The 25,677-nt window shown below is 40.6% G+C and overlaps 1 protein-coding gene across 1 annotated transcript in view; it reads left to right on the plus strand.

Moving 5' to 3' along the window:
• Positions 1–8,159, plus strand: part of ppp2r5eb (protein phosphatase 2, regulatory subunit B', epsilon isoform b) — a 93,543-nt gene extending 85,384 nt beyond the window's left edge. The window contains exons 11-13 of the mRNA XM_048537752.2: positions 2,181–2,308; positions 5,182–5,283; positions 5,993–8,159. Of these exons, the coding sequence (XP_048393709.1) occupies positions 2,181–2,308; positions 5,182–5,283; positions 5,993–6,089 (327 nt within the window). The 3' untranslated portion in view covers positions 6,090–8,159. The remainder of the gene's footprint in view (positions 1–2,180; positions 2,309–5,181; positions 5,284–5,992) is intronic.
• Positions 8,160–25,677: the final 17,518 nt, after the last annotated feature.

A 25,677-nucleotide genomic window follows, 5' to 3' on the forward strand; every position in this document is an offset into this window, starting at 1 on the left:
TAACCTTGTAAAACAGATCAGTACTGTGAACTAGACTCTTCAATACCAACATACAACCATTTAACTATATGCTATGTTTGTACATTGGGAGCAGGGTACTGAGTTGGATGATCAGCTGACAGATTAAATTGAGATATTAGCATTCTCTCTGTTTAATTAAATTATTCCCTCTATCACCATGTACCTGCTCAACTCTGCAGCCTTCCTCTCCACCTGTCATTTAATTTGGCTATTCTGCAGCACATGAGCTGCAGGAAAATGAAGAGCTTGTTAAATATCTGTATAAAATTAATTTTTTTCAAAAATGAACTTTAATAAGAAATGATGTCTACATTAATCTCAACATCATATTCTTGTCTTCATACTGCAATAGAATTTTGGGTTAGCACAAGGCAGATTTTCCTTTTTGTCTGAACTTGGGTCCCTTCCCTGGTGCAAGAACATTGAGTTTAGCACCTTGACATAGAATCAGATAAATCCTTAAGCCCTGCACCTCGACACTTCCCTAAAGAAATAATCTGCATTTTAGGTCTGGGTATCAATCAAATTTAAATTGGCTTGCAAAACTGATTTAACATCCCTAGCCCAGGTTGAAATTTAACTTGTGTGCACCAATTCTCGTTGGTGTTACTTGCGAACTGTTGAGTCAATGAAGAGAAGTGTTTTGTCAAATCATCCCAGAAGTCAGCCCATAAATAGCTAACTAACTATTAATTAACTACAGTTCTCACTTTAAATTTAAAGGGTACAGAAAACTGAATAGAAATAGTTGGTGTGTTGTCTACATTATAATGAGCAATTGAGTTACTTAACAATGAGTATTTTAGTAGTGATGCTAATTCAATCGTGTTAAATAATGCAACATGATTGAATTCATTAATTTATTTAATTTATGAAATTATACAAGATTAATAAATTAGTGGAATTATTTTAATTAGTGGATTAAATTCCTATGTATGTATTAAATTTAAAAATATTGAATAATTCACTTGTTAAGTAGATTAGAATAAAATCTAAATGTTGGTTAACGATACTTCTGGCTTGGCATGGTTGAACTAATTTTCATGTTTTATTAGGATGTTGGCATTCTTGAGAAGAGATTGACACTTTTTAAAAAAAAATGAACTGTGCCCCTGAGTACCCATACCTAGATATGCCAAACTGACTCTAAAGTTTCAATCTTCTTTACAAAAAAAATCCAACAGATGTTTGGGCATGGCATATTTACATCCCATTATTTCTAGTCTGTGATATCCACCATGGCCTATCAGCATAAATGAAAGGTGTTAGTTTGACTAAAGTTTTTTTTGTTTTGACTCGATTTGATTTCCCAACAAATTACAGCATTTATTTGAACTACTGGCTTTATTAGATGCTTATAAACTGAAATTCCAAGTTGGGAACATAACTCTAAAAGCTTAGCACTGATGAACCCATGCTTGAAAAGCTGATCAGCCAGCCAGCCAGCCAGCCCGCCACTTCCCCACGTCCATATTCAGTAGATTAGATTGAGCTGAAATATACCTAATGCCAGCTTGATGAGGTCATGAGTCAGCTCTGTAGGTAGTGTGTGCTAATAAATGTCTATAGTCAAGACAATACTGGTCTCATTAGTTTTTTTAAAAAACATTCATCTGTTTGGGCAAGTTCTACTTGCTGATTTGAAGTGTAGGAGATCACCCAGTAACTAGAATGAATACCAAATGTTTTAAAGTGTGCTTTGTTGTATTATTGCACAATCTCCTATACCTTTTTAGATCAGCTGGCTGATATCACCACATATGACATTTAAGAATAAGAGATCTCCATCTTGGTTTGTCTGCATTCTCAGTTGCTGGTTGGTCTATTAGCAAGCAGTCAAGAAGTCAACCATGTACACAATGTAACAGTAATTAAGTAAACACATAATCTAGATTGTATATGTAAACATGAGGTATCCTGTTAGTGTGCATACTTCGTTCTTAATAAACTTCCAGGTATCTGCCTAATTAGGACCCTGACTCTTTGTGGCATGTTAGTTGAGCTAATAACATAGAAAACCATAAAGCACATCATGCTGGCAGCAAATGATGGCGTCTCTCTGTACTAGAGATGTTTATCATCCTAGTGCTTTCTCTGCTTCAGAGCTGTACAATGATTTTTAAATATTGCTGTAAATCTAATTGTTTTCTTCCCTAAAGGTTGCTGAAAGGGCGCTTTATTACTGGAACAATGAATACATTATGAGTCTCATAGAAGAGAACTCTGCAGTCATTTTGCCCATCATGTTTCCCAGCCTTTACAGAATCTCTAAAGAGCATTGGAATCCGTATGTATTTTCCCATTGTAAATGAAGATATTTTGGTTTACTTGGGGAGTTTCATTTTTCTGTGTATTTTCTCTAGTTCAGTAATGGCTCTGCTGATATTATTTCCTTCTTGGCTTGGACCTTCCCTTCTAACTACATTTCAAGTTTCCAATTGCTCATTTTGACAAGTAGTGCTCAAGCTTGTACTTGGTTGTGAGCTTAGTACGGATTTTCATTGGATGATTCATCCAAGCTTCAATTTAACTTCCCGAGTGTCTCTGACAAACGTGCCTGCAGCTCCTGTGTCAGCTTGAATTTTCAGTTATTAATGGCTGACACCATGGGAAACTTTTCTGCTTGAGACTGAACAGATACCAGGTGTCCAGTTCTGAGTTCCAGGAAACTACATTGTTTCCCCCTTGTCTAGCTATAGAGACGTGCCTCTGATATGCTCAATAAAATATGCTTTCATTCCTAAATCTAGGCAGAGCATCCATTTGAAGTATCAGTATCTGAGCTGATGGAGGATACAGGAAACAACTTACTGGTGATTCCTCAGAGATCTGTGATTTCTTCCTGAATTGGAGGAGTTGGCGTTAGCTGGGTGGGATCTGCTGTACTGAGTGGAGACCATACAGATGCTGCTGGTGCATGCAGAAGCGAGAGAATGAGTAACAAAAGAAGTAGAAATGTGGGTGTATTTTTGCAGTCGTTACAGTGGCAGTAAAGAGCAGCTGTGTAGTTACAGTGAATCTTGCTAGGACATGAGCAGTTTCTATCCCCTCTTATGAGCTCAAGGATCCTGCCATCCTATGGCGTGAAACAATGAATGATGGACGCCCTTTGGCTTTCAGCCCTATGATAGGTTGTTTTCTCTTGGGATGACACAGGGGGAATCAAGTGAAATAAAAATGGCCAACTCAGATTTTGAGTATTGGTATGGTTGGATGAAAGCTGTCCAGGTCAGTGAGTAGAAAGTGTATATGACAGGAGAAGTTAGCAGTCCAGGAGAATGGGATGGATGAAAGAAGATGCATACAATGGTAGAAGTGATGGGCCATGAATCTTGGCGGGCATGTGTGCAGAAGCAGCGTTTGAGTGAGAGAGTAGCAGAAAAAAATTGGTTACCTGTGCAGAGTGCAGCCGACCATTAGTATTTTTCTTGCACTGCTGCGCATGGCCTTTGAAGCATGAACACAGCACTGAACAGAGTAGCAATTTCACACATGCTTGCAGGGTCTGGTACCATGAACTTTGGAGACCCCGAAGATGGAGTTTGCCTTTCCTGTCCGTGAGAATCTCTCGATCTTTGTCAGCAAATCAGGATGTCCATGTACCTGTGTCAACCATCTCTGCAAAAGTCCTTCCTTGTACTACAACTGTAAAGGGCTATTCCTGACTTACAGTATTTGAACTGCTGCAAAGCTGGGATTTGGGCCCTGTAGCTAAGGATGGAAGAGGCCTGGAGAAGGTTTACAAGACTGATCCTGGGGATGAAGAGCTTGCTTTTGAGGAGTGGGTGAAGACTCTGGGTCTTTACTCAGTGGAGTTTTGAAAGATGAGGGGGGTCTCACTGAAAATTACAGAATGCTGAGGGACATGGATAGAGTTGACTTGGAAAAGTTGTTTGCGTGGGAGGGGGAGGGAGAAGGACCTGAGAGCAGAGCCTCGGAGTGAAGGGACAATTCTTTAGAGCTGAGATAAGGAGGAATTTCTTCAACCAGAGGGTGTTGAATCTGTGGATCTCATTGTGCTGCGGAGGCCAAGTCATTGAGTGCAGTTAAGACTGAGATAGTAAGGTTTTATGGGGAAAAGGCAGGGCAGTGAGGTTGAGAAACTTATCAGCCGTAATTGAATGGTAGGACAGACTCAGTGGGCTGAATGGCCTAATTCTGTTCCTGTATTTTATGGTCATAATTTTGACACCAGCAGCAGGAAATATGCAAGTCCCAACAGTGGTTAGTGCCCTGGTTACTGCTGAATGCAGCATAAAGCAAGAGCAACACCTTAGGGACATGGTATGTGTTTGTTTAGGTGAACAGCTTAACATTGCGTGAGAATGCACTGGAGCTCCTGGAAAGAAGCCTTCCGTAAAAGTCTCCTAAATTGGCACCCACCATTTGGGAATATTAAGCCCAGTATTTTTGACTTCTGTTCTCATTTGAATAATCATGGCACATGTTTCATTTAATGTAAACCTTCTGTGTTCAAGACTCTTCTGGTTGAATGATATGTAGACATTTGTAATTTCAGAAATCAGTTTGCTGACTTCCTCCCTGCCTTCATTTCATTTCAAGCATTTTTATCTAGTAATAAATAAATTTGGTATTAATAATCTTCAACAATACATTTACTCTAATGAGCTGATGCATACCCTAAGGTTGTTTTCTTAGATATTGTATTTTTGGTTTTGTTTATAGTGGATCAAATTGCACTGAAGAGAATCTGAATACTACTGTAGTGCCAGGGATCAGGCTTTGGCGACTATTTGTGTGAAAGTTTGCACATTGTCCCTGCGTCTGCATGAGTTTCCTCCCATGGTCCAAAGATGTGCAGGTTTGATTGGCCATGCTAAATTTCCAGGGATGTGCAGGTTAGATGGACTAATCATTGGAAATGGAGGGTTTCAGGGGTAGGTTAGGGGGAGGGGATGCTCTTTGGCTCAGTGTGGACTTGATGGGCCAAATGGCCCACTCCCACACTGTAGGGATTCTGTGGTTCCATGCTAGTTATATTATTTTCTTAGAAATCACTTGTTTATCACCTTTTTTTCTCAATGCTCAAGTAACCATAAATTGTTTTTTTTCTGACTCTTTTTAGTTGCAGCATGTTTGTTTCTGGTACATGATAACTTGGTCAAAACACACATTCTAAGCATTGGTCTGTTTTCGCAGGGCAATTGTAGCTTTGGTCTACAATGTACTGAAGGCTTTTATGGAAATGAACGGCCCATTATTTGATGAGCTCACAGCAACCTACAAGTCGGATCGCCAAAAGTAAGATCTTAACAGTCTCTAATATGGCATTAATCAATTAAAAAATATCAAACATGGGATTTTCCTTACAACTGCTATATTTCAAAAGTCTGTCCCTATATAGATTTTGCGCCTTAATGCTTACCTTGAGATGTACCAAAAATGATTTGCTCGAAAATATCGGTTTTCCATTGACGCATGCAAGCACATGCACAGAATAATAGGATTTATAATATATTCTTACTTTTATGATTGGATGCTTGCTTAAGAAAATAACTTGAAAATAAGAATTAAAATGCAATTTTCTTCAATTGTAAGTTAATGTAAATGACTTCCTTTTTCTCCTCCCAATATCGCCCCACCCACCTCATGAACTATAAAGATTAGTGAGAAAATGAAGAGGTTTGGTACCCTTTAATTTCTCGCTCATAAATTTTGGCTGCTGATATCACGATCAGTTTAAAGGGATGAGGCAGTCTGTTGATTGCATCTCCTGAATGGTGGCAGCGTCACTGCTGTACAAATCAAAACTCTCAATTTTCATCCATGATGACTGCCGCATTCGAATAGGGATTACACCTAGGAACGATCAAAAAGCAATCTGTGCTTTTAAGAGGTTGTGTTCCAATGATGTTTTTTTTCCTAATACTTGCTTCAGTCAAAAGTAAGAACTTATAGGAGGAGACTGTGATTCATGACATAGTCCTACTTTCTTTAAAATATTTTTCAGAGAAAAGAAAAAGGAAAAGGAGCGGGAAGAACTTTGGAAAAAGTTGAGGGCACTTGAAATAAAGAAAGGTGCGATAACTGAGACATCACCTCAATGAAGAAGTTTGGTGCTAGTGTTCCCATGATATAATTTATGTAGTAAGAGGTGGAGCAACAGTTTTCTGTATTGTGCTACTTACTAGATTTTGCATCTGTTTCATATCAACGACAGTCAGTTCTGTAACAGTATTGTATATAACTTTTCTCTTCACGTTGAAATGGTTTGTCAAAAAGAAGGGCGTCCGCACGAAACATGTACAATTATTGGATGTTTTGAGAGCTCATTGTTCTAACTCTCTTCAAAAAGAGAAAAAAAGTCTAGCATCCATGTGCGTGGTACAGAAACTCCAAAGAAGATAGCTATATCAGGATACCTGATTCGAGTGTTCCCTACTTATTGGTGGCAGACTACAAGCAAATATATTTTAGACCGAAGGCTGTGCTCCTGCTTGAACCTGAGACGACTTTTGCATTTTAATTTATACTTAAGGTGAAGTTATTTCTTACAAGCTGCGGAAGTTTTATTTTTACTTTGGTTTGAAACCTATTTGGTGTTACAATACCTCTTATACACAGCACACTGGTTGTGTAAGGGTTAGTGTCCATATGCATCAAGATGCAATTGATACCTTTTTATACTGATGGAACTGTATTAAAGTGCATGCCTGGCATATGCACCAGCAGTAGTGTATATTAGAGAAAGTATCTGTTCAAGATACATAAATTGTTTTAATGGGATACAAACCTGAGTAAGCAGGAAATCTCCAATAACTAACCATGTCTAAGTTGGTTGTACAAGATGTTTGTTTGCAATATAAGCTACATAACCTTTTTATTGTTTTCACATTTACACCATGCAAATATTTCATATAGAAAACTTAACTTGAAGGTTCCTATAGAAATGAGGACCCTTCTTAACACCATGCACAGAATTTAATTAAAAGTGCATCAGACATTGAGAGCACGAAATTCGTGCATGTCGTGTGGCACGACTTAAGGCTAATATTGCTAGGATTCTGTATATTTAATACGTGGGGTCATCCATGCCATGCATACTGCAGCATTCTTAATAAACCAGTAGGGAAATAAGCCATAATATTTTGTGGCATAAAATGCACTGTATTGATCCAGTTGGATTGTTCACTACCAGTGTTATATTGCCCCATGTTACATCACTCTATTGATAAAGCAGTCTTTATCCCACCAGGTGTGGGAGGATGTAACTTCTTTTCAAAAAAACTTTTTTTGTAGTTTTTAATTTTACTGCAGCTCAGACATGCTCATCATCCTGCACTGTTCTTAACCTTTTTTAAAAAAGAAAACTCGCGCCAGACTTCATATAGCCATTAAATGATCATTAAGTTTCACAGGTTGTCCTTGATCCTTTTGTTCATTACTGCAAAAGTGTTGGGATATCAGAATGGAATCTAACCAAATGCTGTTTCTTTCAAATTAGATAGTAAACACAGCAAAATTTGATTTCTTTCAGTTTGAAGAAAGGGCTAAGTGGGCCAAACAAAATACTGCCTCATTAAGAAACATGTGATATTGAATAATCACCACTTGGTTCAAGTACAGATACAAGATATTTGCACTTAACTAGAATTGGTTACTATACAATGGATGCTGTACCTTAGATATGCACCAGTGAAGGTGTTAAATAACACAAAAATTGATGTGTGTATGCTCCATGGAAATGTTTGTTTTTTTTTGTGGGGGGGAATAAGCTAAAATAAAATATGATAAGCAGAAATGAGATATTTCAGATGAGCAGGGCTTGAAAGAAATGTATTACAACCTTTTTATAAAGGTTGACCAGTAAAACAAGTTAAGACTGTCTTAAAGACTCCACTGTACTTTTCATAAGTACCAAGTGTTGAATGCAATGATGCATTCCAGTCAGTAACCTCCTTTGTTTAAACAACCTAAGTGTTGCTGACTGAGCACATTGATAGTATATATGGTGGGTTTTGCACCAATGCAAAGCAGTTGCTGTATTTCATGACAGATTACTGTGAACACCTTCAGTTCATTTTTGACCACATACTGTAAATAGGCTGTAATCAGATGCTCATGTATTGACTGAGGAGTTTTAAAATATAAATCTTAAATATAAAATATCAAATGAATTTCTTGTGTTACCTTCTTTATCATACATGGAAAGACAATGCTACCCACTTAGTATTCTTTGTATGGAAAGTGCACTTGAAATTTTTCATGTCTCTTTATCTGTCAGCAGTATTACTAAAATCCTGGCAGTGTGTAAGTTATGTATATTGCATAATTGTACAGTAATGAATCAAATACATTCTGTAAATTATGGTCTTAAAACTGAGATTACTTTGTCAAAACCATTGATTCAAAAATATTTTCAACAAAGTGGCATTGAATTAAACATAAAATATTAACACCTGTATCATTTTATGTTAAACTGCTGTTCTCATCCAAGATTACCTCTAAGGCACTCTACACAAACACTAGAATTAATTTTAGTGTGCCACTCATCAATGACAGACTTGAGTCTTTATAAAATCAATTATCAGTGACTTTTTTTTTGTCTGTAATCATTTGCAAGTACTTATGTACACCTACATTCCTTTTGCTCCTTTAAAGGATTAGTTAACAATGAATTGCTTCGGTGCACAAGAAATATTTATATATGGAGATAACTGAACAAAGTGTGGTTGGTTGTGACTTTACTCTCTGGTTATAACTGTGTTAAATAGTTGACAAGTGTGTAAGAAACTAAATGTCAAGAAATACAGGATGCTGAGGAATCTTTGGTACTCTGAGCTGGTAATATTTTATGTAACTTACATGGATAAAATCATAAGCTAAATGGCAGTTTTTCCTTTTTAATGACATTTTCTAAATGGGTCAACTTTGTTCATGACTGCAAAATATTTTGCAATTGAGGCTTGATATTACTTGAATCTGATGTTGTATTTTTGAAAGAGCAGTAAGTTCACTAGAAAATGAGTATTGAGCTTTAGACCAACATTTACTATCAAACTTAAATCTGTTGGCAAAATGGATATAGTTTTAAAGCAGTCTTTCTTCCACTAAATATTTGTGATGAGAAACAAATTGTTAAAAAGTACCCTTTTTAAAGACTGCCTTAAATTGCTATTCGATATGATCCAACAAGTTGTGGTAGAGGCTGTTAATAAGGCAGTTTAGAGATGTGAGGATGGGTATTCTATAAATTCAATTTTCAGGTATGGTATTAAAATCAAAATGTTTTAATGTGTAGCTGCAAAGCTGTAGTAGGAAGACCATTTTGTAATGGTACTATTAAACTGTAAATACTAATTTATCATTTTTAATATTTTTAAAAGTAAAACTAATTTTAATTAAACTTTAATATGATAAAGTTGTAGTTATTTTCCAGAAAAGTACAACTTTAAACAGAATTAAGCAATCATTGTAAAAGGATCAGATAGATTATGTAGGATCTTTTATTATTGAGAAAAAAACATTAAAGTTATATTTTATATACTCTGAATTACTGTATATTTCTGTACTACATATTTAGTATGATTGTAAATGAAAAAAATTCCAAAATAGTTTTATAATATGAAAGAGTTATGCGAATGTGCTGCAAAGTGTGGAGCTGGATGAACACAGCAGGCTTTCCTAAAGTGACTTTCCACATCAAGCAGATGTTCACCTGCACATCCTGCCAATGTGATATATTGCATCCGCTGTACATGGTGTGCCTTCCTCTACATTGGGGAAACCAAGCGGAGGCTTGGGGACCGCTTTGCAAAGCACCTACGCTCGGTTCACAACAAACAACTGCACCTCCCAGTCGCGAACGACTTCAACTCCCCCTCACATTCCTTAGATGACGTGTCCATCCTGGGCCTCCTGCAGTGCCACAATGATGCCACCCGAAGGTTGCAGGAACAGCAACTCATTCTGCTAAGGAACCCTGCACCCCAATAGGATCGTGGATTTCACAAGCTTCAAAATCCCCCCCCCCCCCCCACTGCATCCCAAAACCTACCCAGCTCCTCCCCGAATTGTTCTTCCTCTCTCCTAACCCCCCCTCCCACCTCAAGCTGCACCCCCATTCCCTACCTCCTAACCTCATCCCGCCCCCTTGACCTGTCCGTCATCCCCGGACTGACCTATCCCCCCTCCCTACACCTCCACCTACACTCACCTCTATAGGCTCCATCCCCACCCCTTTAATTTGTCTGTCTCCTCTCCACCTATCTTTTCCTCTATTCACCTTCAATCCACCTCCCCCTCTCTCCCTATTTATTTCAGAACCCTGTCCCCATCCCCCTTTTCTGATGAAGGGTCTAGTCCCAAAACATCAGCTTTTGTGCTCCTAAGATGCTGCTTGGCCTGCTGTGTTCATTCAGCTCCACACTTTGTTATCTTGGATTCTCCAGCATTTGCAGTTCCTATTATCTCTGATGCTAATGTGTCACTCCTGACTCCCCCTCAAATAACTTGTTGCAAGGGAGGGCTCAGGAGAGGGAAAGTAAGGAAGAGGAAGTGAACGGATGGATGGGAAGAGTTCCAGCTTCAGAAAGGGAAGCAAAGACAGTGTGTGTCTTGAGGATCAGGAAAGGTCTCTGAGAGAGTACCAACTAAATCATGTGCACCTCATTGACTCTAGCTTGAAACAACATAAACATTAAGTCTTAACACAGTGAGCATACTGGCCTTATTATATCCACAATGCTAAAGAGAAATGCTGCCAAATGAGGCAACTTTAAATAGGGACTTGCTGTATAACACTCAATTATTCAAAAATGTAAAGATAATGGTTAACAGTTAAACTCTGACTCTATTTTAAGAAGTTCAGGTAATTTCACTCTTCAAAATGATCGCCTATAAAAGTAAAGATTATTTTTATGCAAGTCGAAATATTCGAAAGAATTTCACCCATCCTATAATAAAACCTAACAGCAGTGGTACAAATTCTGGTAAATGCAAAACTGCACTTGAATTAAACCAGACTGCACAATAACAGCCGTTTGTTTAACCCATCACATCTCTGCTGGTATTCTGTGTCCTACATACTTAAACTTACTTTCCTGTATGCTCTGAAATCTCTTTAATTATCGATCCTTCGAAGCTATTAACTTCCTGTTTAAATAATATATGGAATTTTTAAAATGTTGGTTTGTGGCAGTGAACGTTATGCTGGCCTTGCTTGAAATTGTTCTTACGAGCGTGTTCACATTTTGACAATCAGGATAACTTTTGAAGGACTCAATCAGATCTGTATAATATTAACACCCTCCCCAAAAAATTATCTGAAGTAATTTTAAAAGAATTTGCCTTGGGAGCCCACAACCCCATGGTTTAGATGTGGACTTTACCAGTTTTAAAATCTTCCACCCCCACCTCATCCCATGTCCAACCCTCCCTCTCATCACCGCCTCCTTGAACTGACACAACCTGTCTGTCTTCTCTCCCACCTATCTGCTCCTCCCACCTCAATGACCAATCCCCACCACTGCCTACCTGCACTCAACCTATCACCATCTCAACTACCTTCCCCAGCCCCACCCTCCTCTCTCTCTTTATTTGAGTTCCCTTCGCTCACCTCCATTGCTGAAGAAGGGTCCTTACCCAAAACCTCAGCTTTCCTGCTTCTCTGATACTGTCTGGCCTGCTGTGTTCCTTCAGTTCCATGCTGTTGTATCTTAAGTAATTTATTGCTAGTTTTCCCATTTGTAAGCAAATACTTTTTTTAAAGTGCCTATCTCGTAGGGTGGAGTTTCTCTTCAACCTGCTGACTAGAACCCCAAGCAAATATAGTATTTCAAAATAGGTAATGCTAGAAATATTTGGCTCTTTAGGCAATATCTGTCTCCTTTCAACAGATCCTTACCCCGCAAATAGCCTCATGGTATTATTGCTGGACTGTTGGAGACCCAGATGACTTCTAGGGACCTGGGTTTGAATCCTTCCATGGCAGATGGTTGAATTTGAATTCAATAAATATATGGAATTAAGAGTCTGATGACCATGAATCCATTGTTGGGGCGGCGGGGTGGCGCAGTGGTTAGCACTGCAGCCTCACAGTGCCAAGGATCCGGGTTCGATTCCCGCCTCAGGCGACTGTCTGTGTGGAGTTTGCACATTCTCCCCGTGTCTGCATGGGTTTCCTCCGGGTGCTCCGGTTTCCTCCCACAGTCCAAAGATGTGCAGGCTAGGTGGATTGGACATGCTAAATTGCCCGTAGTGTTCAGGGTTATGGGGGGGATGGGCCTGGATGGGATGCTTCAAAAGGGCAGTGTGGACTTGTTGGGCCGAAGGGCTTGTTTCCACGCTGTAGGGAATCTAATCTAATTGTTGGAAAAATCCATCTGGTTCACTAATGTCCTTTTTAGGGACCTTACCTGGTCTGGTCTACATGTGACTCCACCCCTACAGCAATGTGGTTGACTCTTTACTGCCTTCTGGGCAACTGGGGATGGGCAACAAATGCTGCCTAGCCAGTGATGCCTTCATCCCATGAACAAAGATTTAAAAAAAAAGGTTAGAACTTGGAGGTATGAAACTTAGAAATGACCCAATAGCCTCTTCCAGGGATACCTAACCTGAAGAAATTACCTCCTCCCTCTGGACCAACCTCAGGGAATCTCTCTCCCACTGCAACTCTCTTTTGTCTTCTCCTCTATCCATCTTCGATCCGCCTCCATCTTCAATCCGCCTCCCCCTCCTTATTTATTCCAGAACCCTCTCCCCATCCCCCTCTCTGATGAAGGGTCTAGGCCTGAAACGTCAGCTTTTGTGCTCCTGAGATGTTGCTTGGCCTGCTGTGTTCATCCAGCTTCACACTTTGTTATCTTGGATTCTCCAGCATCTGTAGTTCCCATTATCTCTCTCAAAGTGTGGTGCTTTACCCATTTATTATTGGTTTTGAATTTAACTTGAGGGATGTTATGCTTTGAATTTGATTCCGTGACTTTCCTTTCCCATTGCCTATTATGTAGGTATTAGAGAGAAAACTATTATACTTAAGTGTTGTCCCATGTAGTTCAGTTTTTTTTGAATAGGAGTGCTGCTTTTCTAGAGGTAAATGATAATGGGTTTTTCATCCTTTAGAGAGTTGGGCACTGCAGGACTTGTGCATTATCTTCTCCCCTATTCCTTTTTTTAAATTTCAGCCCTTGCTTTTGTCTTTACCTGTCCCTTTTGTAGCCAGTGCACAGTGCTTGTTAGTTGCTTCTTTAATTAGAAGCACACTTAACTTGGAGGCATTATACACAAATGATAATAGGGTAGCTTTGAGGAGAAATAAATTGTAAGTCATAATTTGTAAGCAGAACTGAATATATTTTATTTTTTGTAATTAAAAAAAGGAGACCAAACGCCAAAGTAGACGAGGCTTTGAAACCTTTATACTGACCAAGTGAAACCAGTGGAAGCAAGTGGGATGGGGTGGCTTGAGAATGATCATTCTACATAAAAAGTTTAACAGTCATAATGCATGCCATATAATGTGCAGTGAATTTAAACTGATAATAGCTGCAGGGCCTACTTACCACTGAGATTACAAGAGGATATTTGTGAAGTTTTGATACTCCTGTATGATCTTGTGACAAATTTTGTATACCACTAAGTGAGATGTAGTTCACGGGCCTAAGATAAGTTTTAAGTGAAGTTTGAGAAACATTGCATATCTAAGAGCATTCTAGACTCCTTTTGATATGTGCTTTTAACGTAGAGATTAGATACATTGAGATTTCTGTAGGGGATATGCATTTCACTTTTCACTTAATGGCTTTTGATCTGTGATCTGTAGCAAAATGCGACAGTTGGTCAAATGACTATATTTCATGTAACTTTTAATAAAGCACAATATCTGTATTTTTCAAAACAAGCCTGAGTCATTGGCAATCCAGGTTCTGAGAAGCAAATAGCAAATGTTAAAATTATTGGAAAAATACAGCATCATCACTGGAGAGAAAGGATAGTCCACGTGTCAAACTTGTAGACTTGAGACTTCTACTTGTTTCTTTCATGTGTGTTGAGAGGATTTGATCTTTCTTGACCTGTCGCTTTCAGACACACAACTTTTGGTTCTCTTTCCCTCTCCCACGCCCCCACCATCATTACCACCACCCCCTAAACTCCGGTGTAGCTGAAATAATGCCATAATGTTTTCTCCTTGTTCTCCTGGGTATTGCTCCCAATTGGTTTTGAAATAAAGGTTCAAAGTAAAAATGATAAAGATAGACTTGTCGTAAGTATTAACTTCAAATAAATGTTTCAAACCTTTCTGTTATTCCATAGGTGCTGTATCCTAATATAGTGATGCTGCAAGGAAAAAAAAATCTAAAATGTGAATAAATATCAAATGATACTGCTTGAATGAAACTTTTTGGTTCACGTTTGTGTTGTTTTCTGGGATGCAGTGTGATAAAGTACCAAGCTACTACTTTGTGTATTACATATCCCTCCTGAATTATATAGGTCAAATCGTGGCTCATCCCCTATTCTGTCTACCTTTGGTAGACATGCTAAATCCTAACATCCTTTACTGAGTTCCTGAAAAATATTGCATTGAACAAAATTTGTTTAGCCATATAATAAGGTTGGATTCTGCTTTTGAGCCAGACAGAGCAGTGGTTTCCCCCCTGTTCATTAAGAATAAAGTCGCCATAGACATTATCAGACCTTAGGGCTACTCTGTCATTGGAGACGGGTGGCTGGTGGTGATTTAACCTGAGATCACCACACCTCGGGTGAGGGGAGAGGTTGAGAAGGAAAGTCCTCCATGGTAACCTGAATTTGTGCTGGAATTAAACCCAACCTCTTAGTGCCACTCCACATCACAAACTAGTTGGCCAGTTAGTTGTGTTACCTGATTTCTCCATCCCCGCCCCCCCATTCATTGGAGGGACTTCCGATAAGTACCAAATTGTAAATGGGTTTTTAAAATAGAGAATTGGTTGAACCTGCAAAATGCATGGTGTATATGGGCTCTTGAATACCCTACCTTCACCCAAGATAAACATCAGAGCTTGTTAACAAGGGTAAAATAAAACCAAAAAGTCCCATACGTTGATGCGAGATCCTGACCCAAAACATCAACTTTCCTGTTCCTCTGCTGCTTGGTTTGCAGTGTTCCTCTACCTCCACACTTTGTGTTGATGCCATTGGATTACCATTGAAACCAATGGATATTAAAATTCAATTGAATGAGCTCAACCAAACATTCAGGTCATGGTTGATAGCCTTATTCAAGAAAGTTAGTGTTAAAACAGCTTAAAAGCGTATTAGCGGATAATGCTGTAAATGGGTGATGCCCATTCACTGAATTGGGATGTAACTGCATGTTAAAGCCATTGTCTTAAACTGTTTCAATTTCAGGCACAAATGTTTTTGTGAATTTCAGTGAGTGGACAGAGGAACTGGGATAGAAAACAAAACAGTTCAACATTCCCATTATTGACTTGCCAGTAATAATTTGTGTTTCTGTAATATGTTTAAAGTAGAAAAAGGGAGAAAATAAACTTTTGAGGGTAAACTTGCAAGTAATATCAAAACAGACAGCAAGAACTTCTTTTAAGTATGAGGAAGATAGAGACCGAATTGACCGTAGGAGCCTTAGAGAATGAGGATGAGCAAGTAATGATAGGGAGCTAGGAACAGTAGGGAATTTGAATAATTATTTTGCATCAGACTACACAGTAGAAGACACTAAAGCGATTGAAATTATTAAATATTTAAGGGGCAAAGAAGGAGAGAAAATGAATGCAATTGCTATCATGAGAGGATAACAACTTTGAGCAAGAAAGTGAAGGGACTGTGGCCAAATTTGCAGACAGCACAAAAATATGTGGAAAGCCAGGTTGTGAGAGGCTACATGGGAGGTTTACTACCTGCAAGGGAGATCCCAGAGGTTTGGAGCATAGACAATATTGTTCCTTTGTTTAAGATAATGCAGCTAATAATTGCCAGTGAGCCTTACATCAGGGGTAGAGAAATTATTTGAAAGGATTTTTTTGAGACAGGATTACTCTCACTTGGAAATAAGTGGGCATATTAGAAAGAGGCAGCATGGTTTTGTGAAAGGGAGGTTGTGACTCACTAGGTTGAAGAAGGGATGATGATCGATTTGAGGGTAGGGCAGTGGATGTTGTCTACATGGATAACAAGGCCTTTGTTAAGATCCCTCGTGGCGGGCTGATGCAGAAGGTAAAGCCACGTGGAGTCAGAGCTGAGCTTGCAAGATGGATTATAAAACTGGCTCGGTCAGAGAATATAGAGGGTAGCAGTGGAAGCGTGAGTTTCTGAATTGAGGGCTGTGACTAGTGTTGTTCCTCCAAATCACCATTTGGACCTTTTGCTATTTGTAATAGATATAACTGATTTGGAGGAAAATGTAATTGGTCTGATCAGTAAGTTTGCTGATGACAAAAAGGTTGGTGGAATTGGACGTAGCAATGAGGGCCATCAAAAGATACAGCTGGATATAGATTGTTTGGTGACTTGGGCAGAGAGATAGCAGATGGAGTTTAATCTGGAAAAATGTGAGGTAATACATTTCAGCAGGTCAAATCCAGATGGAAAATATGCAGTAAATGGCAGAACCCTTAAGAGTACTGATAGGCAGAGGGATTGGTGTGTACAGGTACACAGGTAATTGAAAGTGGCAACGCAGGTGGAGAAGGTCATCAACAAGGCATATGGCATGCTTGCCTTCATCGACCCAGGGCATTGTGTTTAAAAATTGGCAGGTAATGTTGCAGCTTTATAGAATCTTATGTCACATTTGGAATACTGTGCTCGATTCTGGTCGCCACACTTAAAGAAGGATGTGGTGGCTTTGGAGAGGGTACAGAAAAGATTTACCAGGACGTTGCCTGGTATGGCGGCCATTAGCTATGAGGAGAGGTTGGGGAAACTTGGGTTGTTCTCACTGAAATGATGGAGGTTGAGGGTGAACTGATAGAGGTCTGCAAGATTATGAAGGGTCTGGACAGTCAGAAACTTCTTCCAAGGGTGGAAGAGTCAGTTACCGAAGACCATAGGTTTAAAGTGCGAGCGGTAAAGCTTAAAGGTGATGTACAAGGCAAGCCTTTACACAAAGGGTGGTGGGTGCCTGGAACTCTCTGTTGGGGAACATAGTAGAAGCATATACAATGGTGACTGTTAAAGCGGGCCTTGACAAGTACATGAACAGCATGGGAATAGAGGGATATGGTTCCTGGAAGGATAGGGGGTTTTAGTTGTGATGAATAGCATGTTGGTGCAGGCATGGAGAGCCACAGGGCCTGTTCCTGTGCTGTAATTTTCTTTGTTCTTTCTTTTGAATGCAAACCGCTTTTATAGAGAGATATTGATAGGTTAGTAAGTGGGCAACAAATTAGAAAATAATCTAATGTGGGGGAAAATGTGAAGCTCATTTGGAAGGGAGAAGGAAGGAACAGAATATTGTTTTATATGGAGAAAAACTGCAGGAAGTTGCAATACAAAGGGACTTGGGGTATTAGTGCATGAAATACAAAGTTAGCACAAATTCAGAAAGTAATCATGAAGGCTAATGGGATTTTGGCCCTTGAAGTAAGAGTAGGGAAGTCTTATTGCAACTGTACAAGTGATGTGGCAGCGCCAGTGTTGGATGAAGGAGCAGTGCTTTGAAAGCTTGTGATTTCAAATAAACCTGTTGTGCTGTAACCTGGTGTCGTGTGGCTTTACAACTGCGCAGGTGCTAGTGAGAACACATCTGTGAACAGTTTTGGCCTCCTTATTTAAGAAAAGATGTTTTATTGGAGACCGTTCAGTGAAGGCTCATGAGGATGATCCCTGATGTGGAGGGATTGTCTTATGAGTGAAGCTTAAACAGTTTGGGACTCTGCTCTCTGGAGTTCAGGAGCATGAGAGATGATTTCATTGAGCTGTATAGGATTCTTAAGGGGATTGACAGGGTAAAGACTGATAGGATGTTTCCCCTCCTGGGGATGGGCTAGGAGGAATAGCTATAATCTCAGAATAAAGAACTGTTAGTTTAAGACTGAGGAGAGGAGGAATTTCTTGAGGGTTGAGTCCTTTGGAGTTTCTTACCACAGAACTCTCTGGAGGCAGAGAATTGTGTGTATTTTAAGGCTGAGATAGATTTTTGATCAGTCAGGGAGTCGAGTTATGGGGCAGGTGCAGTAAAGTGGATAGAACATGGAACAGTACAGCAAAGTACAGGCCCTTCGGCCCACAATGTTGTGCCAAACTTTTACCCTAAATCTAAGGTCTATCTAACTCTACCCCTACCTTTTACTATCATCCTTATGTCTCTAATAGCCACTTAAATGCCCCTAATGAGGCTGACTCCACTACCCTCCCCAGCAATGCATTCCACGCCCCTACCACTCTGAGTAAAGAACCTACCTCTGATATCTCCCTGATTATCCACCTCTATTCACTATGCCCCTTCGTAATAGCTACCACCACCTTAGGAAAACACCCCTGGCTGGCTACCCATATGTCTGGATGTGAGGAAAATCAGAATAGCATTGTGGCAGATGAATGGAGCTAATCAGGCTAAAGTGTGATGAATCCCTTGGACCTGATAGGATGCATCTTAGGCTATTAAAGAAAGTAGCTGCAGTGAGAGCAGTAGTTTTCTAGAAATCACTAGACTCTGGAAAGGTCCCAGAGGATTGGACCTTTGTTCAAATAGAAATGTTACAAAACAGATGTTGTACTCTATTCCATAGGATGTAATAGCAGAGCGTTAGAAATACATATGGTCAAGCTGAGTCAGTATGGATCCATGAAAAGGAAGAGCTGTCTCACAGACTAGTCAAACAGCAGTCAGACATAGTCATACTTGTGGAATCAAACCTTTATAATATCCCAGACACACCATCACCATTCCTGGATATGTCCTATCCCAGCAGAGGTGATGGTATCTGGTATACACTCAGGAGGTTGTTGCCTTGAGAGTTTTCAATATTGACTCTGGACTGCATGAAGTCTCATGGTATCAGTTCAAGCATGGGCAAGGAAACCTGCTAATTGCCACTTACCAGAGATAACAAAGTGTGGAGCTGGATGAACACAGCAGGCCAAGCAGCTCCTAAAATGCTGCTTGGCCTGCTGTGTTCATCCAGTTCCACACTTTGTTATCTTGGATCATAATTGCCACTTACTGCCCCCTCTTGGCTGATGAATCAGTACTTCTCCATGTTGAACAACATTTGGAGGAAGCATTGAGGCTGCCAAAGGTGCAGGCTAAACTCTGGATGGGAAACTTCAATGTCTATTACCAAGAGCGGCTCGGCAGTAGTACTACTGATTGAGCTGGTCAGGAACTTCACAACTGAGCTGCTTGACTGGGTCTGCAGTAGTTGGTGAGGGAACCAAGATGAAAATAAACTTGACATAATCCTGACCAATCTGCATGCTTCAGGTGTATCTGTCCATGACAGTATCAGTGAGAGACACCACTGCGCCGTCCTAGGGGCGATGAAATCGCACCTTCACTTTGAGAATACCCTCCATCATGTTATGTGGCACCATCACTCCTAAATGGGATAGACTTCTAACAGATCTAGCAACTCCCACCCAGCCATTTGTGTGATGCTGTGGGACACCAACAGTAGAAGAATCATTCTTTTTGGCCTGGCATATCTCCCACTCAACCATTATCGTCAAACCAGGGGTTCAACTCAGGTTCAATAGAGTAACCGAGATCTAAACCATAGAAAAAGGCCCTTCAGCTCAAAATGTCTGTGCCATTTAAAAACAACCACAACTATTCTATTCCTATTCCAGCATTTGGCCTATAGCCTTGTATGCCTTGGCTCTTGGCATACTGTATACAGTTCTGGCCACCTTGTTCTAAGAAGGATATTATTAAATTGGAGACGGTGCAGCAAAGACTTGCTAGGATGTTGCTGGGACTGGAGGGTTTGAGTTGTAAGGAGAGGCTGGATAGACTGGGACTTTCACAGGTGCACAGGAGGTTGAGAGGTGACCTTACAGAGGTTTTTCAATATCATGAGAGGCATTGCTAAGGTGAATAGCAAAGATCTTTTCTGCAGGGGATGGAAGTTCAAAACTAGAGGGCATAATTTTAAGGTGAGAGGAGAAGATCTTTCTATTTTCCAGCACTTGGGGGCCACCTCACACAGAAGATGGGTAACATGTGGAATGAACTGCCAGAGGAGGTGGCAGATGCAGGTAGAGTCACAACATTTGAAAGACATTTGGACGGGTAGATGAATCGAAAAGATTTAGAAGGAAATGGGCGAAATGCAGGCAAAAGGATTAGCTTGGTTTGGGAAACCTGGTTGGCATGGATGAGTTGGACCAGGGTCTGTTTCTGTGGGCTGTATGACTCTATGTACATCTAAATATTTAAGTATTATGAGGGCTTCTCCCTCTACCCCCTTAGAGGCAGTGAGTTCCCACCACCCTCTGGGTGAAAACATTTTTGCCCACATCACTTCTAAACTTTTTGCCACTTATTTTAAATCTGTGCCTCTGGTCATTAATTCCTTCCAACAACTAAGGAAATGTTTCTTCCTCTCCACCCTCTGTAGGCCCCTAAGAATTTTATACATGTCAATCTCCTCTAAGGAAAACAGTCCAAGTCTGTCCAGTCTCTCTTTGTAACTGAAACTCTCCAATTCAAGTAAATCTCTGCATCCTCTCCAGTGCTATTACATCTCTCTTATAATGTGGATTCCCAAACTGCACACAATACTGTAGCTGAGATAGTAGACCCGAAACGTCAGCTTTCCTGCTCCTCTGATGCTGCTTGACCTGCTGTGTTCATCCAGCTCTAGACCTTGTTATCTCACAATACTGTAGCTGTGGTCCAACTACTTTCTGCATTCGAAGCATCGCTTCATGCTCTTAAACTGTACATCTCTCTTAACAAAATGCCATATTCCTCCTTAATCATCCTCCTGTTCTGATACGTTAAGGGACTGGTGGCTTATATGCCAAGGTCTCGCTAATCAATGGTCCTTCCCAGGGCCCCACCATTCATGATGTATTGCTTGTTTGTTTTGCCAAAGTACAGTGCCTCACGTTTATCCAGATTGAATTCCCTTTGCCACTGATTAGCCCAGCTGACTACCCATCTATGATCTAAGGCTAACCCCATCGCTATTAACCACTCCACCAGTTTTTGTGTTGTCTGTGAACTTACTGATCAGTCCTCCTACATTCAAGTTGAAATCATTTCTATAAAGTAGAATCAGCAAAGGCGCCAGCAGTGATCCATAAGGAACCCCACCGGACACAGACTTCCAGCTAGAGAAACACCCCTCAATCGTCACCTTCCGTTTCCTGCCACTCAGCTAATTTCAAATCGAATTTGTCAAATTTCCTTCAGACCTATGGGCTATTATCTTTACTATCAGTCTCTTATGTGGGACCTTGTCAAAACTTTGCTGAAGTCCAAGTAGACGACGTCAAAAGTCCTTACCTACAGACGTGATCACCTGTACAAAAATGTTCAATTAAGTTCTAGTCAGACATGAACTTACCTTAACAAAACTAAGCTGACTGTTCTTGATCAATCCCTGCCTCTCCAATTGCAGATTTATTTTGTTTCTCAGAATTGCTTCCAATTTTTTAACCACCACTGAGTACAACTGGCCTGTAGATTCCTGAGAGTGTCTCTTCTTTCTATACAATTTAAACACATTCAAAGCTATTATAATAATTGAAACCCCACTATCAAAATGATGGGGGTTACCATCAAGCAGATACACAACCATATAAATGCAATGGCTATAAGAGCAGGACAGAGGCCAGGAATATTGTGAGTAACTCACCTCCTGACTCTCCAAACCATGTCCACCATTGACAAGACACAAGTCAGGAGTCTGATGGAGTACTCCCCACTTGCCTGGATGACTGCAGATTCATCAACACTCAAGAAGCTTGCCATCCAGGACAAAGCAGTCCCCTTCATTTGTTCCACATCTACAATTCCCTCTGCTGCCAATGCTCAATAGCAGTAGTGTGTACTTTTTACGAGATACACTGCAAAAATTTATCAATGATTCTCAGATAACCCCTTCTGAACCTCAAATACGTCCGTACACAAGGACAGAGACATGAGATACATGAGAATACCATCACCTGCAAGCTCCCTCAAGCCAAACATCATCCAGACAAACTGCCACCAACCTCCACTGCCTAGCTGAGCTCATCCTTACCTTAAACAACTTTACTTTTAACTCCTCTCATTTTGTTCAGGTCAGAGAAGTGGTCACACGTATACGCATAGGCCCCAGTTATGCCTGTCTCTTCATGGGATACATGGAACATTCCTTGTCCAGACCCTTTCTGGCTCCCACCCACAACTCTTTCTCCACTACATCAATGATATCGTTAGTGCTGCCTTCTTCTCTCATCCTGAATTGGAAATGTTTGTTGATTTCACTTTCAATTTCCAATCTGCTCTGACTTTCATCTCGCCCATCTCCTACTCTTCCCTTCCCTTCCTTGACATCCCTGCTTCCATTTCTGGAGATAGACTGGCCACCAATATCTACTATAAACCCACTGACTCCCACAATTGCCTGGACTAAACAACCTCGCACCCCGCTTCCTGTAAAGACTCTATTCCATTCTCCCAGTTCCAACGTCTCCTTCGTATTCATTACAATGATGCCAACTTCAACAAGGGAGAATCCGAAATATCCAAATTCTTCCTCAACCGAGGATTCCCGAACACTGTTGTTGACTGGGCCTTCAGTTGGTATGCTACACCTCCTGCACATTGTGCCTCACCCCTCTCTTCCCTCCTGCATCGGTGACAGGGTCCCTTTGTACTTAGCTACTATCCCACCAGCATCTACATCCAGAAGATTATTAGCCACCGTTTCTGCCACCTCCATATATTCCCCTTGTCAGCCTTCTGCAGGGATCGTTCCTTCCAGGAAACCCCGGTCCACTATTCCTTCACTCCCAACAACAGAAAAATTTAAGGGAGATATGCATGGAAAGTTCTTTACACAGAGGGTGGTGGGTACCTGAAATGCTTTGCCAGTGGAGGTGGTAGAGGTGGGCACGATAATGTCATTTAAGGTGTATCTAGACAGGTACATGAATGGGCAGGGAGCTGAGGGATACAGATCCTTGGAAAATAGGCGACAGGTTTAGATAGAGAATCTGGATCAGCACAGGCTTGGAGGGCTGAAGGGCCTTTTTCCTGTGCTGTATTTTTTCTTTAGTTCTTTGTTCTTTTTTCAAATCTCCTTAATCATCCTCCTGTTCTGATACGTTAAGGGACTGGTGGCTTATATGCCAAGGTCTCGCTAATCAATGGTCCTTCCCAGGGCCCCACCATTCATGATGTATTGCTTGTTTGTTTTGCCAAAGTACAGTGCCTCACGTTTATCCAGATTGAATTCCCTTTGCCACTGATTAGCCCAGCTGACCACCCATCTATGATCTAAGGCTAACCCCATCGCTATTAACCACTCCACCAGTTTTTGTGTTGTCTGTGAACTTACTGATCAGTCCTCCTACATTCAAGTTGAAATCATTTCTATAAAGTAGAATCAGCAAAGGCGCCAGCAGTGATCCATAAGGAACCCCACCGGACACAGACTTCCAGCTAGAGAAACACCCCTCAATCGTCACCTTCCGTTTCCTGCCACTCAGCTAATTTCAAATCGAATTTGTCAAATTTCCTTCAGACCTATGGGCTATTATCTTTACTATCAGTCTCTTATGTGGGACCTTGTCAAAACTTTGCTGAAGTCCAAGTAGACGACGTCAAAAGTCCTTACCTACAGACGTGATCACCTGTACAAAAATGTTCAATTAAGTTCTAGTCAGACATGAACTTACCTTAACAAAACTAAGCTGACTGTTCTTGATCAATCCCTGCCTCTCCAATTGCAGATTTATTTTGTTTCTCAGAATTGCTTCCAATTTTTATTCCAATTTTATTAGCCACCGTTTCTGCCACCTCCATATATTCCCCTTGTCAGCCTTCTGCAGGGATCGTTCCTTCCAGGAAACCCCGGTCCACTATTCCTTCACTCCCAACAACAGAAAAATTTAAGGGAGATATGCATGGAAAGTTCTTTACACAGAGGGTGGTGGGTACCTGAAATGCTTTGCCAGTGGAGGTGGTAGAGGTGGGCACGATAATGTCATTTAAGGTGTATCTAGACAGGTACATGAATGGGCAGGGAGCTGAGGGATACAGATCCTTGGAAAATAGGCGACAGGTTTAGATAGAGAATCTGGATCAGCACAGGCTTGGAGGGCTGAAGGGCCTTTTTCCTGTGCTGTATTTTTTCTTTAGTTCTTTGTTCTTTTTTCAATGTGGTCTCCTCTGCATTGAGGAAATAAAGTGGACACTGGATGATCACTTCACAGAACACTTGTGTTCTATTTGCAAAAATGACCCTGAATTACCTATTGCCTGCCACTTTAACATACCACCCTGTTTCCTGGCCAACATCCCAATCTCAGGCTTGCTGCAATGTTCTAGTGAAGCTCAGCACTAGCTGAAGAACAGCAACTCATTTTTCACTTGGGGACCCTGCAGCCTTCTGGAATCAATATCGAGTTCATTAACTTTAGGGCTTGTGCTCTCCTATGCCCTTACTCCAACCCCCATACACGAGGCCTTGGTATCACACAAAAACTGAAAGAACTGCGGATGCAGTAAATCAGGAACAAAAACAAAGTTGCTGGAAAAGCTCAGCAGGTCTGGCAGCATCTGTGAAGAAAAAACAGAGTTAACGTTTCGGGTCCAGTGACTCTCCCTCAGAACCTATCACATCGTCTGCTATTATACGCCACTCAGTGTTGGCCACTAATAGTCCCCATTATTACTTATACACTTCCTAGCCAGATTATTATGCTTTGACTGTCCAGCAACTCTACTCTCTCTTTGGTCTCTGTCCCCACCTATGGTTTACTCCTTACCCTTTTCTCCCATCCTATTTTCCTGGCTGCCATCAGTTCTGAGGAACGTTAACTCTGATTTCTCTCCAAAGATGCTGCCAGACCTGCTGAGCTATCCCAGCAATTTCTGTTTTTTGTCTCTGATTTACAGCATCCTCACTGTTTTCAGTTTTTAGAAATGCATCACTGTCCCTAGGTCAAAATCCTGGAATTCCTTCCATAAGGGCATTGAGGTTCAAGCTACAGCATGTGGCCTGAAGCAGTTCAAGGTGGCAGCTTACCACTGCCTTCTAAAGGGTAACCAAGTATGGGCAATAAATGCCGGCCCAGCCAGCGATGCTTGCACTCATAAGTGAACAAAAAAACACTAGTGGAGTGCCACAGGTATCAGTGTTAGGGCCACACCTATTCTATTATATGCAAATGACTTGGATGATGAAAGTGAATGTATTATTGCCAAGCTTGCAAATGATACAAATGTAGATGTAAATAAGTGGGCCAAAACTTGGCTGATTGAATAAAACGTGAGAAGATGTGACATTATGCACCTTGGTAAGAAGAATAGAGGAGGTGAACATAATTTAAATGGAGAAGAGTTACCCAAAACTGTAACATAGAAGGATATGGGAGCCCTCATGCTCAAGATGCAAAATGCTCTGCAGATAATAGAAAAGAAAAATTTTGGCCTCTATTTCAAAGGTATTAGGGTATAAATAGAGGGAAGACTTGCTAAAACTATAGAAGGCACTAGTTAAATCACACCAGAGTACTGTGAACAGT

Source organism: Stegostoma tigrinum, chromosome 10, assembly GCF_030684315.1.
Source record: "Stegostoma tigrinum isolate sSteTig4 chromosome 10, sSteTig4.hap1, whole genome shotgun sequence".
NCBI classification, from domain to species: Eukaryota; Metazoa; Chordata; class Chondrichthyes; order Orectolobiformes; family Stegostomatidae; genus Stegostoma; species Stegostoma tigrinum.